The 15,434-nt window shown below is 41.5% G+C and overlaps 1 protein-coding gene across 5 annotated transcripts in view; it reads right to left on the bottom strand.

Moving 5' to 3' along the window:
• Nucleotides 1-10,301, bottom strand: part of opa1 (OPA1 mitochondrial dynamin like GTPase) — an 80,124-nt gene extending 69,823 nt beyond the window's left edge. For all 5 annotated transcript variants that reach the window (XM_084308966.1, XM_084308967.1, XM_084308969.1 and 2 more), the window contains exons 1-4: nucleotides 10,109-10,301; nucleotides 6,045-6,369; nucleotides 1,363-1,459; nucleotides 541-648 (exon numbers count right to left, since the gene is read on the bottom strand). In XM_084308966.1, coding sequence (XP_084165092.1) covers nucleotides 541-648; nucleotides 1,363-1,459; nucleotides 6,045-6,369; nucleotides 10,109-10,137 — 559 coding nt within the window. In that variant the 5' untranslated portion in view covers nucleotides 10,138-10,301. The remainder of the gene's footprint in view (nucleotides 1-540; nucleotides 649-1,362; nucleotides 1,460-6,044; nucleotides 6,370-10,108) is intronic.
• Between the last annotated feature and the right edge of the window lie 5,133 nt (nucleotides 10,302-15,434).

The following is a 15,434-nucleotide window of genomic DNA, read 5'->3' as shown; positions in this document are numbered from 1 at the left end:
CATTTCACCTCATTTGCACTTTGCTGACGCACCTGGGCCACCAAATTGTCCACCCCATGGTCTACACAGATCCACAATTAGACCTCATCAATAAAGAAACTATTCTTATTGATGAAAACTAAATGAGGTTATATAATGTTATATTACATTGTATTCTGTATTTGTAAATGTAATACACACATTAGGCCTCAAAACCAGCCAAATACGATATCTAAGACACATCTGTGCAACTTTCATCTACTGCTCTGGACTTGCGGCAGGCAGCGGGTGGCCATCTCATTCAGCTGAGGTCACTTTGAGGCAGATAAGAGCTCCACACACTCAGCTCAGAGCAGAACAGCCAAGGTGTTAAGATACACTTTACAAAAGAGCTATGTGAAGCCAGGCCAGTGGCGATGTTAATAACATGAACGTTATCGTTATCAGAGCCTTAAGATTCTATTACATATTTAGCATGTTTGGCAAGGATGTGTGATGAAATTACACTACATTCAATGTCAAAGAGGTCTGTATTCATTTTAGGAAGAGCCATCAACTTACCGGTGGATATGAGGCTTTTGAGGAAGGTGAAGTTCTCTCGGATCTTGTCCATGTCAGGTAGTAGTTTAGCTATTGCCTCTAATTCAGGAAGGGCTTTGGTCAATTTATCTGGAGGTGAGGGGGGAGAAGCCAGGTTAGCGAGTGAGTACAGAGAATCTCATTAGTAAACACTGTTCTAATAACATTCAGATGAAATGTGTTTTAAATTAACCAGACAGAGCAGGATATGCTGTATCTGGATAGCTCAGGCTCATCTCCAGGTATCATACCATTAATTTGATAGATATCGGGATAGCTCAGGCTCGTCTCTACTAGGTACGTACAGTAGGGATGGGTACCGAATTCGGTACTTTTAAGGTACCGAACCGAAACACGTCGGTACTACCGAGTATCGATTCAAGTGAGATACCGAAAAAAAAAATATATATATATAGTTTATTTTTTTTACCCTTTTCCTTTTCATGTCAACGTTCACACGCACAATATATGCTTACCTAGGATTTGACTTGATTCAACTAAACGAAAACGGTCGAAATTGTAGTTATTTGAAGTTTGGATTTTTTTTTACGACTGAGGTAGGTAAATAAAGAAATTTGAGACTAAAGTACCGGAAAAAAAGTACCGTTGGGTACCGGTATCGATTCACAGGTACCGGCTCAAATGTGAAAGGTACCCATCCCTAACTTACAGTATCATACAATTAATTAATTACCTAGGCTACACGTAAAATGTAATGGCTGAGGAAATCACGTGACATTATGCTGAGCAATTATAAATATTATTTTCAATATACAAGCTTCAAATAAACACTGAAACACATACCTAGATCAATTTGTTCACCCAGCTCCCAGACAAAATCTGGTATCACCCAGTTGTATTCACTCAGATCAGGCAGCAGTTCCTTCCACTCGTCATAGGTCTGGAGGAGAAAGACATACAGCAGGTGTAATGCATGTAATATGTAATGTAAACTACACACAATGTACACATGCTCAGTAAACTACACGTATACACATGCTCAGTAAACTACACATATAATGTACACATAAGACGATGGTCTTTCTCTGGTCTGCATCCCCTTAACAATTGTGTGTATTGAGCCATACTGTATTGTACCCATTCTGCAATCTGTTAATAACATTTTCAATCTAACACATGTCTGTCTTGGCTTTGATAACTTCTCATTCAACTGTGTCATCGAAAGGGTAAACCGAATGAAACCCTTGCAGATTGAGTTCTCCCTGTACCTTGAGGAAAGTCAAGAGTTAAAAATAGACGTGTATGGTGAGTGTGGACACACCCACAAATCCAACTTCAACAGGGACTATCCAGAGGCATTCAAAACATGTTCCTAGAGAACCACGTGCCAGGTGCCACCTGACTGCAGTAAACACACACTAGAGACCTCTCACAATACAATACAATCACAACTGGATCGCCTGCCATGTTGAACTAGAAATACCGCCTGGCACCAGTAGCCAGTGGGGATTAAGAGTAGGAGTGGTGGGGCAAATGATGCACGATATATCGGCCGCCGATATAATATCGGCCGATATGGCAGTTTCTTTACACATCGGTATCGGTCCGATATCAAGATAGGGCCGATAGACCACTACACTTCCGCGTTACATTGAAATCGGGGAGGGGATTGCGGGGGGAGCATATGAATGAATGTGGATGAGAGCCGTGATGTAAGTGGTTGAGGATACGGCTGTGGGGGTGCTAGAGATATGATCGAATAGACTTATATGCGCCTGAATCTCCTGAACACGGCGCGACCCATTCCTAATCGATCCGAACTAAATTGGCCGAGATCAAGTCCCTTTTCCAGCACCTACTCCCCCCATACACATGCGCAGATTGTCAACGGAGTCTGGATGACGCGAGATGACGCACGAATGAATGTGGACTGTTCCATCAGAGGGGGGAGCTTCGGTGGCCAGTGTGAGTGGCTACAGACCACTGCACTTAAATATAAACATTAGTCTACCTGGAGACTCAATGAGGTAATTGTAGGTGTCGCCATAAGACGCGTCTGGCCATTTAGTGGGATAATTTTTTCATTATCCTGTTCGGCTGAAAGGACACTGGCCACCGAAGCTCCCCCCTCTGATGGAACAGTCCACATTCATTTGTAAGTCATCTCGCGTCGTCCAGACTCTATGGGCAATCTGCGCATGTGCATGGGGAATAGGTGCTTAAAAATGGGCTTTTTCTCGGACGATTTAGTTCTGATCGATTAGGAATGGGTCGCGCCGTGTTAAGGAAACTCAGGCGCATAAAAGTCTATTCGATCATCGTCTCTAGCACCCCCACAGCCGTATCCTCAACCACTTACATCACGGCTCTCATCCACATTCATTCATATGCTCCCCCCGGCCCCCGCTATCTCCTCCCCGATTTCAGAATCCCGGAAGTGTTGCGGTGGTCTATATGGGCCGATATTAAAAAAAAAATATATATATATATATTTTATTTTTTTACATGTTTTGGCCTTAAATAGTTTCAAAATATCAGTCATTTCTGAAAATAAGTTACAAAAGTTTAAAAAATGCGTTTGATTATCATAAAAAAGTGTTTTCTATACAGAGATATCGACATCTGTAAATATCGGTATCGGCCAGAACAGCAATATTAATATCGGTATCGGCCACAATTTTCACATCGGTGCATCACCAATGATGGCTTTGTCACAACTAGACTAGCCCGCCGAGCACCGGAGAGTGGTGTGAGTGGACGACAAGAGGTGCGGATGCACAAACAGTATAGTCACAGAGCGGTGTGTCAGCAAGGCACACAGGATCCTGAAAGACCCCAGCCACCTGAACCACAAACTGTTTGACCTCCTCATACCATCTGGCAGACGTTACCGCAGTCTCAGGTCCACATTCAAGAGAACATTGAACAGTTACTTCCACCAGGCAAACAGACTACTGACGGATAGATTCTGAATCATCACATGAGCATACACACAAAAGCACCTTAAGTGACTTACACACCACACACACACAGCTGCTATTTACACTGTATAATAATATCCTTTTTATATTTTATCTGCCGTTTCTTCTTTTACCTTGTATTGTATAGATCGTTGTGCATTGTTGTCTACACAACTAATACGGTTGAGGAGCCGGGAAAAACAGGCATCTCACGTTTTTCCTGAATGTATGTACATTTAAAAAAGCTGTGACAATAAAATAATGTGAATCTATAGATACAGTCAGGTAATCATCGACGTTCCGCTGCCACCTTCTGCTGGCTAACGTAAAATCGAGAGAGAAAGACCACGTTAATCAATAGAGTCAGCTACAGGCAGGTCAGAGATTTATTCTTGACCACGTTAATGTTACTGGTTTATTAGATTACCATTACACTGGATTAGCATGGTTAGAAGGATGTGTTAATCTACAGTAGATTATAAAATGTGATTAGTTGGAGACCCAGTGTAATTATACAATACGATTGTACTATAACTGTTATTGAAAATAGGTTACTTAGTTATTATCGCATGCCTAATAATGTTAGCAATATTTTCCTGTTACCCTGAGTAATGTTAGTCTATATTCATTTTTGACCCTCTCTATATTCAGAAGAAATATTGATGGAGCCTGTTAGAATGCTCCTTACAACGATGCAATACTTGGGACTTGACTTGGACTTGTGACCAAAATACTTGAGACTTGACTTGTGAGCATCTCTGGGACACAGTGAACTTGACCACCAAAATCTAATCAGTTCATCCTTGAGTCCAAGTGGACATTTGTGCCAAATTTGAAGAAATTCCCTCAAGGTGTTCCTAAGATATTGCGTTCACGAGAGAATGGGGTAGACATGAGGTCAAATTGACCTTTGAGGGAATTAAGGAATTAACATGGATTAGACAGCGTTTGTTCATAAACTACAACTTTATGACAAAACACAGGGATATAAATCACGCCAAAGACTATTGAGGACCAGAAATACTAGTCATTAGTCATACCACTTAAAGATTCATAAGCGTGATATTAAATGTCCAGGTAGGGAAATTAGGAAATATCCTGCAGCTAACTTGAGGAAATAACAGAAAAGACTGAAGGAGCTTGTCTTGTTTGCAGATGATCTGGTGCTGCTGTCTCCAACTAAAGAAGGGCTACAGCAGCACCATGATCTTCTACACAAATTATCCCAGACCTGGGCAGTGGGCACCGACAGTAAATCTAACCAAAACAAAAGTTATGATATTCCAACAAAGACCCAGCCTACAACAACACAAACACAAATTCCTCCTAGACACAATTGCCCTACAACAGACAAAAAAAACTACACCTATCTCGGCCTAAACATCAGCGCCACAGGGAACTTCAACAAAGCTGTGAACGACATGAGATATAAAGCAAGAAGGGCTTTTATGCTATCAAAAGGAACATCAAGATAGACATTCCAATTAAAATCTGTCTCAAAATATTAGACTTTGTCATAGAACCCATTTCCCTGTATGGTTGCATGTCTGGGGAACTGGGGCACTTGCAAACCAAGATTTCACAAAATGGGACAAACATGCATGCAGAGCAGTACTAGGAAGATGCCCACTAATCATCTATAATCACCTAAAAGAAAGTGAACCAGACACACATAACATTAAAGCCCTCACCTACAGAGAGACCCTACTAGAGAGATGCCCGCTCAGCCAGTTGGTTCTGGGACTCTGCTCACTGACAAATTGGAAATAATCAACCCAAAACCAGAGCAAATTGGAATGCTACTTGGCCGAAAACAGAGAGTACACAGTGGCAGAATACCTGAGCACTGTGACTGATCCAAAACTATGGAGATTCTTGACTAGGTACAGACTCAGCGAGCACAGCCTAGCCATAGAGAAAGGCTGCCATAGGCAGACCTGGCTCCCAAAAGAAGACAGACTGTGCACCGCCACCTACTGCACACAAGACAAGGTGGAAACCGAGCTACACTTCCTAACAACCTGCCCACTATACCAAGACATCAGAGACATAATACTTCCCACTAATTGCAAACACCCAAAGAGACTTTGAAAACATGGCAAATAACGCAAAACTCCCATACCTACTGGGTGAAATACAACAATGTGCAAACACAGCAGCAAGATTTGTGAGCTGCTGTGACAATAAAAGGACATCCAACTGAAAACAACCAACATAAAGACTGTCAATCACACATATTTCGGTACTATACGGATCTCTGTTTGATTGTTTTAACACTGGCTTTGGCAATGTAAACGAATGTTTCCCATGTCAATAAATCCCCTTTGAATGAGAGAGTGTGAGAGTGTGAGAGAGAGAGTGAGAGAGTGAGAAAGTGAGAGAGTGAGAGAGTGAGAGAGTGAGAGAGTGAGGATTTCTTCCAATTAACATTTCGAAAATAGGCATGCACCATAGTTTACCGCATCCCTGGACTAACCCTAACCCATCAGAGTGGCTGCAAACCACAAAAGACACAACCAACATAGTTTTCAGTACAATCGGGGAAGGACCAACTCAAAAACGTACCTTTTTGGCAGTGTAGCCTCCACCCACCGCAGAGCCCAGCAGGATGTACCGTAGCTTCAGTAACCTCGAAGCTAAACTGAGCATCCAGAAGTTACGCTGCTGCTGGTGACCCCGGCCCCCCGATCCCAGGAGAGGCTTGAGGGGCCGCATGGGCAGCCGGGACAGGGAGGTGAAGTGCCTGGCCGCCGTGCGATGCGGCGGCCGCTGGGGGTTGGCGTTGGCCGAGTAGCGGTGGTGGATGGCGCGGGACAGGGGGTGCAGCTTCTGCAGAGGCACCCGGAACCTCACCCCCATGTTGTTGGAGACCAGGCTCCTACAGGCCGTGCTGAGGAGACGGACACAAGCAAAAATGAGTTACCGCTGGACACCGGTGCAACGAGTACGGGTCATTCAGTGCGATCTCACGACAGTACAGGGTAACACTACGACGAGTTGCAATGTGGAAACAACTAGGGCTTGGGTACCGTTCACATTTGAACCGATACCAGTACCAGTTCCTGGAATTCGGTATTAGTACCCAACAGTACCTTTTTTCAGTACATAACTCTGTAATAACTAAAAAATGTATTCAGTTGTAAAAAGTCCAAAGATCTCAATTTCAACATTGATATTTATTTAGAATATTGTTACTTATGGACACACACCACACAAAATAAATTGCATGATCATCATGTATTATGTTTTTAAATAGATATAAATATCTACATGATCTGGCCATCCTCTGTAAATATTATCAAACTCGTCTGGTCTTTCCAAAGACCCAAGAGACGGGACAGTAATATATATTGTCTGGTATACTAAACATGTAAAGTTACCGAAATTTGGTACTGATCTAGCGTAAATTGGTACTCGGTGAAAGGTTTAAGGTTAACCCTTAAAATTACAGAGTACCCAACTCTAGAAACAACATGATTATATATATTAACAATTAGTTAACGTTTGAACCGCTTTGTAGCAAAATGTGGAACAACAACATTATCCTTAGCTAGATAGCTGCGCCTACAAACATTTATTAAAAGTAGTTGTCAAAAATATTGATTTGAAACTGTTTCAATACTAATTTGCTGCACTATCATACCCACTGCCTGCATTTTTTTCGCACCGACAATGACACACACAGGTGCTACACACACACAGCTGCCCAACAGCCCCGACTACTCCTCCCCCTCATCTCATCTCTTCCACTGAGATGAGTGTTTCCAGGTCTTGTCACTGTTGTTGTTAAATATGACAAGTGCACTAGTGCAGAGTCAGACTGCAGAGCCTCCGTGACTGGTTTTGATTGAAAAAGCAACAGCAGGAGTGCTATTTGTAAATGCGCAGAAAGGCAAAGGATACGCTAGCAAACCTATACAAGCGATGCTTCAGAGCAGTGCCAACCAAGGGGTGCAAGTGCAACGCAACAGATTTAGCAAAGCATCTAACGCTGAAGAAGAGACACGCCAAATTCTAGTCTATATGAATTTCAGGAGGTTGGTCACAGCTCTTCTTTTAACATCATTGAAGTATTAAACGAGATGTCCCAGAAAGCTAAGCTTGACTCCCCTCAGAGCCATCAGGCCTGGTCATTCTGACAGCTGAGTTGCAATTGATTTGACTTGGTCAGTGTGGTATAATAATCCTCATGTAAATATATCCCCCTCCCCTGTGTCCCCCAAACCTGTACCCCCTCCCCCCCATCTGACCTATCAAATGGGACCACACACCCCCTTTGTTGAACTATAAAGGGCTCTTCCCGACCACAATCAAGGCTTCTTACCTGGGTAATTTCAGCTGATCACCTGGGGCGAGAGCCTCAGCCATTCTCTCTATGTATTCTATCTGTTTGGTTAATAAACCTTGTTATTATCCAAGCCTCGGTTGACTGAGACATTCTTCATCAGGATATCAGAATATCCCACATCAGTAATGAATTTAGTAAGATGCTGTTGTGCTCGAGAACGCACAGTACACCTCCATAGCAAGGGGTCACATTTACACTTAATTTCTAAGATTAGTTCATTATATAATTCTGTTGTTTAAATACTTACTCTAACAGGTGAAAAAAAAGTATGAATGACATGTTGATATTTCTCTTAGTATTAGAGAGAAGCTGAGAAGTTCAGCCAGCAATGAAAACAACACACTGACAGTCTACTGTACTGTGTACTCTAATCCTACCAGCTGTATTAAAGTTAAACAACACACTGACAGTCTACTGTACTCTAATCCTACCAGCTGTATTAAAGTTAAACAACACACTGACAGTCTACTGTACCCTAATCCTACCAGCTGTATTAAAGTTAAACACACTCAGTCTACTGTACCCTAATCCTACCAGCTGTATTAAAGTTAAACAACACACTGACAGTCTACTGTACTCTAATCCTACCAGCTGTATTAAAGTTAAACAACACACTGACAGTCTACTGTACCCTAATCCTACCAGCTGTATTAAAGTTAAACAACACACTGACAGTCTACTGTACCCTAATCCTACCAGCTGTATTAAAGTTAAACAACACACTGACAGCCTACTGTACTCTAATCCTACCAGCTGTATTAAAGTTAAACAACACACTGACAGTCTACTGTACTCTAATCCTACCAGCTGTATTAAAGTTAAACAACACACTGACAGTCTACTGTACTCTAATCCTACCAGCTGTATTAAAGTTAAACAACACACTGACAGTCTACTGTACCCTAATCCTACCAGCTGTATTAAAGTTAAACAACACACTGACAGTCTACTGTACCCTAATCCTACCAGCTGTATTAAAGTTAAACAACACACTGACAGTCTACTGTACTCTAATCCTACCAGCTGTATTAAAGTTAAACAACACACTGACAGTCTACTGTACCCTAATCCTACCAGCTGTATTAAAGTTAAACAACACACCGACAGTCTACTGTACTCTAATCCTACCAGCTGTATTAAAGTTAAACAACACACTGACAGCCTACTGTACCCTAATCCTACCAGCTGTATTAAAGTTAAACAACACACCGACAGTCTACTGTACCCTAATCCTACCAGCTGTATTAAAGTTAAACAACACACAGACAGTCTACTGTACCCTAATCCTACCAGCTGTATTAAAGTTAAACAACACACTGACAGCCTACTGTACCCTAATCCTACCAGCTGTATTAAAGTTAAACAACACACCGACAGTCTACTGTACCCTAATCCTACCAGCTGTATTAAAGTTAAACAACACACTGACAGTCTACTGTACCCTAATCCTACCAGCTGTATTAAAGTTAAACAACACACTGACAGTCTACTGTACTCTAATCCGACCAGCTGTATTAAAGTTAAACAACACACTGACAGTCTACTGTACCCTAATCCTACCAGCTGTATTAAAGTTAAACAACACACTGACAGCCTACTGTACTCTAATCCTACCAGCTGTATTAAAGTTAAACACACTCACAGTCTACTGTACTCTAATCCTACCAGCTGTATTAAAGTTAAACAACACACTCACAGTCTACTGTACTCTAATCCTACCAGCTGTATTAAAGTTAAACAACACACTGACAGTCTACTGTACCCTAATCCTACCAGCTGTATTAAAGTTAAACAACACACTCACAGTCTACTGTACCCTAATCCTACCAGCTGTATTAAAGTTAAACAACACACTGACAGCCTACTGTACCCTAATCCTACCAGCTGTATTAAAGTTAAACAACACACTCACAGTCTACTTACCCTAATCCTACCAGCTGTAACAAACTCGTTTGCCACATGAACCAGATGGGTTGACCGTTAGCCAACCTGTTCATGGTTGTCAGCAAACCTGGACGGTTCCACAAAACCACACAGGCCGCCTTTCACTTTATTGACGGTGCGTTACAGACATGTCATGAAGCGAGATTAACGTTAAAATTAGGACGCAATGTATTATTCCATGTTAAAACAAAAACATGTAACCTGCGACATCACATACATGATAACATCAAGACAGGCTGCCCTACACTGTCAACCCCGCTACCGGATAGACGTGATTTAGCCAAGCAGCTAACATTAGCTAACTTTTACCTAATGGTATCTCAGAACATTTACTTACCAAGCAACTTGGTTGCCGACGCGTAACATGGTGCGGTTACCAACAACGGATACACACAAGTGTCTTACAAATTCTCCTTTAGGAACAATTCATATTCATCTTTCCACAACTGGTCCACATTTGTTTGCTCAATAGAGCAGCTAACTAGCTTGTTAGCTAACAAGGACACAGCCAAGAGTTCAGAGTGACAGCTCCACTTCCTGCAAACTAGTGCAGCCGCCAAATCAGCGCCGACGAAACACCTACCGAGCCCATTGGTTCCTATGTATGATTGAAGAAATGTTATAATAGACCACCGCAACACTTCCGGGATTCTGAAATCGGGGAGGAGATAGCGGGGGGAGCATATGAATGAATGTGGATGAGAGGAGCCGTGATGTAAGTGGTTGAGGATACGGCTGTGGGGGTGCTAGAGACATGATCGAATATACTTTTATGCGCCTGAGTTTCCTTAACACGGCGCGACCCATCCTAATCGATCAGAACTAAATCGGCCGAGAAAAAGCCCATTTTAACACCTATTCCCCATGCACATGCGCAGATTGACGCACAAATGAATGTGGACTGTTCCATCAGAGGGGGGAGCTTCGGTGGCCAGTGTCCTTTCAGCCGAACAGGATAATGAAAAAATTATCCCACTAAATGGCCAGACGCGTCTTATGGCGACATCTACAATTATCTCATTGAGTCTCCGGGTAGACTAATGTTTATATTTAAGTGCAGTGGTCTCACACTGGCCACCGAAGCTCCCCCTCTGATGGAACAGTCCACATTCATTCGTGCGTCATCTCGCGTCGTCCAGACTCCGTTGACAATCTGCGTATGTCTATGGGGAGTAGGTGCTGGAAAAGGGACTTGATCTCGGCCGATTTAGTTCGGATCGATTAGGAATGGGTCGCGCCGTGTTCAGGAGATTCAGGCGCATAAAAGTCTATTCGATCATGTCTCTAGCACCCCCACAGCCGTATCCTCAACCACTTACATCACGGCTCTCATCCACATTCATTCATATGCTCCCCCTGCCGCAATCCCCTCCCCGATTTCAATGTAACCGGAAGTGTAGTGGTAACATTAAAGCTTTAAAATATATGTGGCTGTATTATACAAATACAAATAAAAGATTACTCTACATAAAAATGTTATGATCATTTTATATTTTAAAAAGAGCTTTTAAAAAGGTGCTGGAATAAAAAGATTGCTTTTGATTAATGAATTTATAATTTTGGCGGGTCCAAAATTAATGTTGTTTACATGTTGCAAGCATGTATCCCCTCCCCACTTCCCTTTTCTCTACATGGAATGCACCGGATTGGATTAATGACATGCTGGAGTCTAGTGCAACATCTATTGGCTGAATGTTACGGCCCACTGTAACCCAATTAGTGTTCGCTCGTTCAACCCTCGACAGATCAACACTGAAAATGTTCCGTATATCATATCTATCATGGGAATAAAATAAGTATTCAGTAAAGAATGTGTAGTGGTTAACACTGTCGCCTCACAGCAAGAAGGTCCTGGGTTCGATTCCCGCTCGGGGACCAGGTTGCCAGGTACCCAGATCGGGTATCTCCCGGGCCTTTCTGTGTGGATTTTGCATGTTCTCCCTGTGCTTGCAAGGGGCAGAACAGATCGCCTCCCTGTCGCGTCCCTGACAAAGCCGGACAGGAGATTGGTCCCAGGGCTCTGGTCCCGGCTGCCTGCCCTTGAGGGGGAAGGATGATGGGATGGGTCAAGCGCAGAGAGGCATTTCAACTGCAACCCAATGCATATGTGTGTGTTCCTATGTGTGTTTGCTGCATGACAAATAAAGACTTCTAGAAGAATCATTTTCATCGTGTGTAACGCCATTTTTTCACATAAGGTGCCTTTGAGCAATACACTGAACCGCTAACAAACCTATGCTCTAACCTGTGAAGAAATGCACGTGTAGGCCTGCCATGCGTGCCATGCGTGGATCGAAAGTAACCAAGCACCTTTGCCTCAAGTAGGCCTACTGCAACATTTTTAAGGTAATTATACTGTAGTATTTTCATTTTAGGGGACTTTGTACTTTTTATTCCAATACATTTCAATGTACTTGTACTGAATAGTCGGCAAGTACTGTACATTAACAACATTTATAATATTTAGTGCTTTAAACACCTGCAAGTCTACGTTCATTTTACCATGATTAGGCATGCAATCAACAACTACACAACTACATCAACTACAGAAGGTTAACCGTTTCACTACCTTTCACTAAGTGAAAGCGTTAACCCTTTGTAGTGTGGTAGTGAAAGGGTTAAAGACAACCTGCCGGCTTTAAGATGAAGCATTGATTGATTGAAAACTTTATTAACAGATTGCAGAATGGGTACAATACAGTACAGCTCAACAATTGTTAAGGGGATGTAGACCAGAGAAAGACTTTCGTCTTGTTTACATCAGGGTCCCCCATTTTCAATTCATCAGTACATATATGACATACATGACATACAGATAGACAGTACTGCTACATCTATACATTTATGACATACCAGATTTGCAAATACAGCTGAACTGGCACACAAACACCTTTTTAACCTACTGTATGGAGGCTAATGCATCAAAGATGGAACGCTTCCTCATACCAACAACATAGCAGGACATGTTGGAAACAAGCACTTTTACTTTTGATAGCTACATGCATTTCATTAGAAGTACTTTAATACTTTTACGTTTGATACCTAAATGGATTTCATATAAAGTACTTGAATAATATTACCTAAATGCATTTTATATGAAGTACGTGAGTACTTTTACTATTGATACCCAAGTGCATTTCATGTGAGTACTTTTACTAGTGATACCCAAGTGCATTTCATATGAAGTACGCGAGTACTTTTACTATTGATACCCAACTGCATGTCATATGAAGTATGCAAGTACTTTTACTATTGATACCCAAGTGCATGTCATATGAAGTATGCAAGTACTTTTTCTTTTGATACCGAAGTGCATTTCATATGAAGTATTTGAGTACTTTTACTTTTGATACCTAAGTGCATGTCATATGAAGTACGTGAGTACTTTTACTATTGATACCCAAGTGCATTTCATATGAAGTATTTGAGTACTTTTACTATTGATACCAAAGTGCATTTCATATGAAGTACATGAGTACTTTTACTATTGATACCCAAGTGCATTTCATATGAAGTATTTGAGTACTTTTACTATTGATACCCAAGTGGATTTCATATGAAGTACTTGAATAATTTGACTTGAGCAGAACTCTGAATGGAGGGCCTTCACCTTTAGTACCACAGTACTATCCTATCGGGGCATCTCTACTCTTACTTCAGCTGGACATCCTAATAAGGATGTGCAAAGCCCAATCACCAGGCATAATGGCGGCACGGTGGTGTAGTGGTTAACATTCTGTGTATTGTCGCAGTGAAAGGGTTAACACTGTCGCCTCACAGCTAGACGGTCCAGGGTTCGATTCCCGCTTTGGGACCAGGTTGCCGCATTGCCAGTTACCCAGGTGGGGTATCTCCTGGGCCTTTGTGTGGTTTGCATGTTCTCCCGGTGCTCGCACGGGTTTCCCCTCCCTATAAGATAAACCCAAGGGAAAAACATGCAGAACAGATCACTAACGCTGTCGTGTCCCTGACGAAGACGGACAGGAGCACTTGGATGGGTCCCCGGGCGCGGCCCCACACCGCAGCCCATGTCTGCCCTTGGGGGGGAAGGATGACGGGATGGGTCAAACGCAGAGGATTTCATCGGCGACCCAAAAAAGAAATAATTGCATGCGTGTGTATCTGTGTGTGCCACCCATCGCATGCGTGGTGTGTCACTGCATGACGACATTGTCAATGTGTGCAATGAATAAAGATTTCCAGTTTAATAATAGCATGGTTCTAATTGGCTATTTACCAATGACGCCTTTGATCTTAAGAGTCCTTTCTCAGCACAATCCACGCTGTTCCTCATAACTAGCTCCTGCTAGTTAGCCACAAACCAATGCAAAGTCAATTAGATCAAGCTCCCGTCTGTACAAGCTGACTGAAGATAACTGGAAGCTACTTTGTTTGCACTGTGGAGTAGGTTTCAGTTGTCCTCAGTCAGCTTGTACAGACAGAAGCTTGACCCCATTGACTTTGCATTGGTTTGTAGCTAACAGCATGGATTGTGCTGAGAAAGGACTCTACAGATCAACATAATTTATATGTAGCAAATATGGCTAGAGTAAAAAAAAAATCTGAACTATCCCTCACAATTTTAATATTTACTTATATTATTAATTATTTGATCATTCTTAGGAATTTATCAAAAACCTACGGAAGCCCTAAGAGGCCATACATTCATACATTTTATTTACTCCGTTTTCCCGTGATAACGAGTTAATTTAATTTGTTTTCTCGAGATCTCAAGTTATTCATGTCACTATATCGAAATAACAAATGTTTTCCCGAGATAATTTTCTCGACATCGAGAAAACGAAACGATAGTCTAGTATATTAAATCACTGCAGGAAACATCTTTCAGTGTAGCAATGTCAGAGGAGCAGGAGGATATTGATCACTGCGTCACATATCTCTTCAATCAAGGCCTGACACAGGCTGAAATAGCTTTATGATAGCTTAGCTATCAAGCTTTATTTATCAAAGTGAGCTCTCAAAGAGCACCTACGGGAGGCTGCAACTAGAAACTGGAGGCTACAACTCGTAAATGTCCAAAGATATGTGTGACATATATTGTATGTCACAATGTAACAGTACTGTATACCTGTATGTCATGTACCCCCCTGAAATAAATTAATCCGTTATCACGAGAAAGCGATCTTTGTTATGTCGAGATAACGAAATAAATTAATCCGTTACCACGAGAAAACAAATTAAATTAACTTGTTAACACGGGAAAATAGAGTAAATAAAATGTATGAATGCATGGCCTCTTAGGGCTTCCATAAAAAACATTATAATATAATTCAATCTTTTTGGTATATATTTTCTACCAAGAACCTAAGTCATTCTAAAACTGAACCTTAAGAATAAGAATGGAAATCGAGACTTAAAATTTGTTTTTGACAACATTTATTGAAAAGAAAGCAATCAAAATAAATCTGAAATAATCCTCAGAAATAATATAAATGAAAAATAAATAAAAAATAAATTACAAAGTACAAAAATTTGCAAGTAATTTACATGTTTGCTGAAAAAAAAATTAACAGACTAAATGACCTTAGAGCACCCTCGTGTTGATGTTTGGGAGATGTGAATTTTGAAGCAATCTACTACACACAAACAGTTGACATACATGAGAACTGTAATAAAACTTTTACCAACAGTATATTTTCATT

The sequence above is a fragment of the Notolepis coatsorum genome, assembly GCF_963971535.1.
Source record: "Notolepis coatsorum genome assembly, chromosome: 2".
Classification (NCBI taxonomy): domain Eukaryota; kingdom Metazoa; phylum Chordata; class Actinopteri; order Aulopiformes; family Paralepididae; genus Notolepis; species Notolepis coatsorum.
Note: the sequence above shows the minus strand (reverse complement) of the source record. Positions and strands in the feature narration are given on the sequence as shown.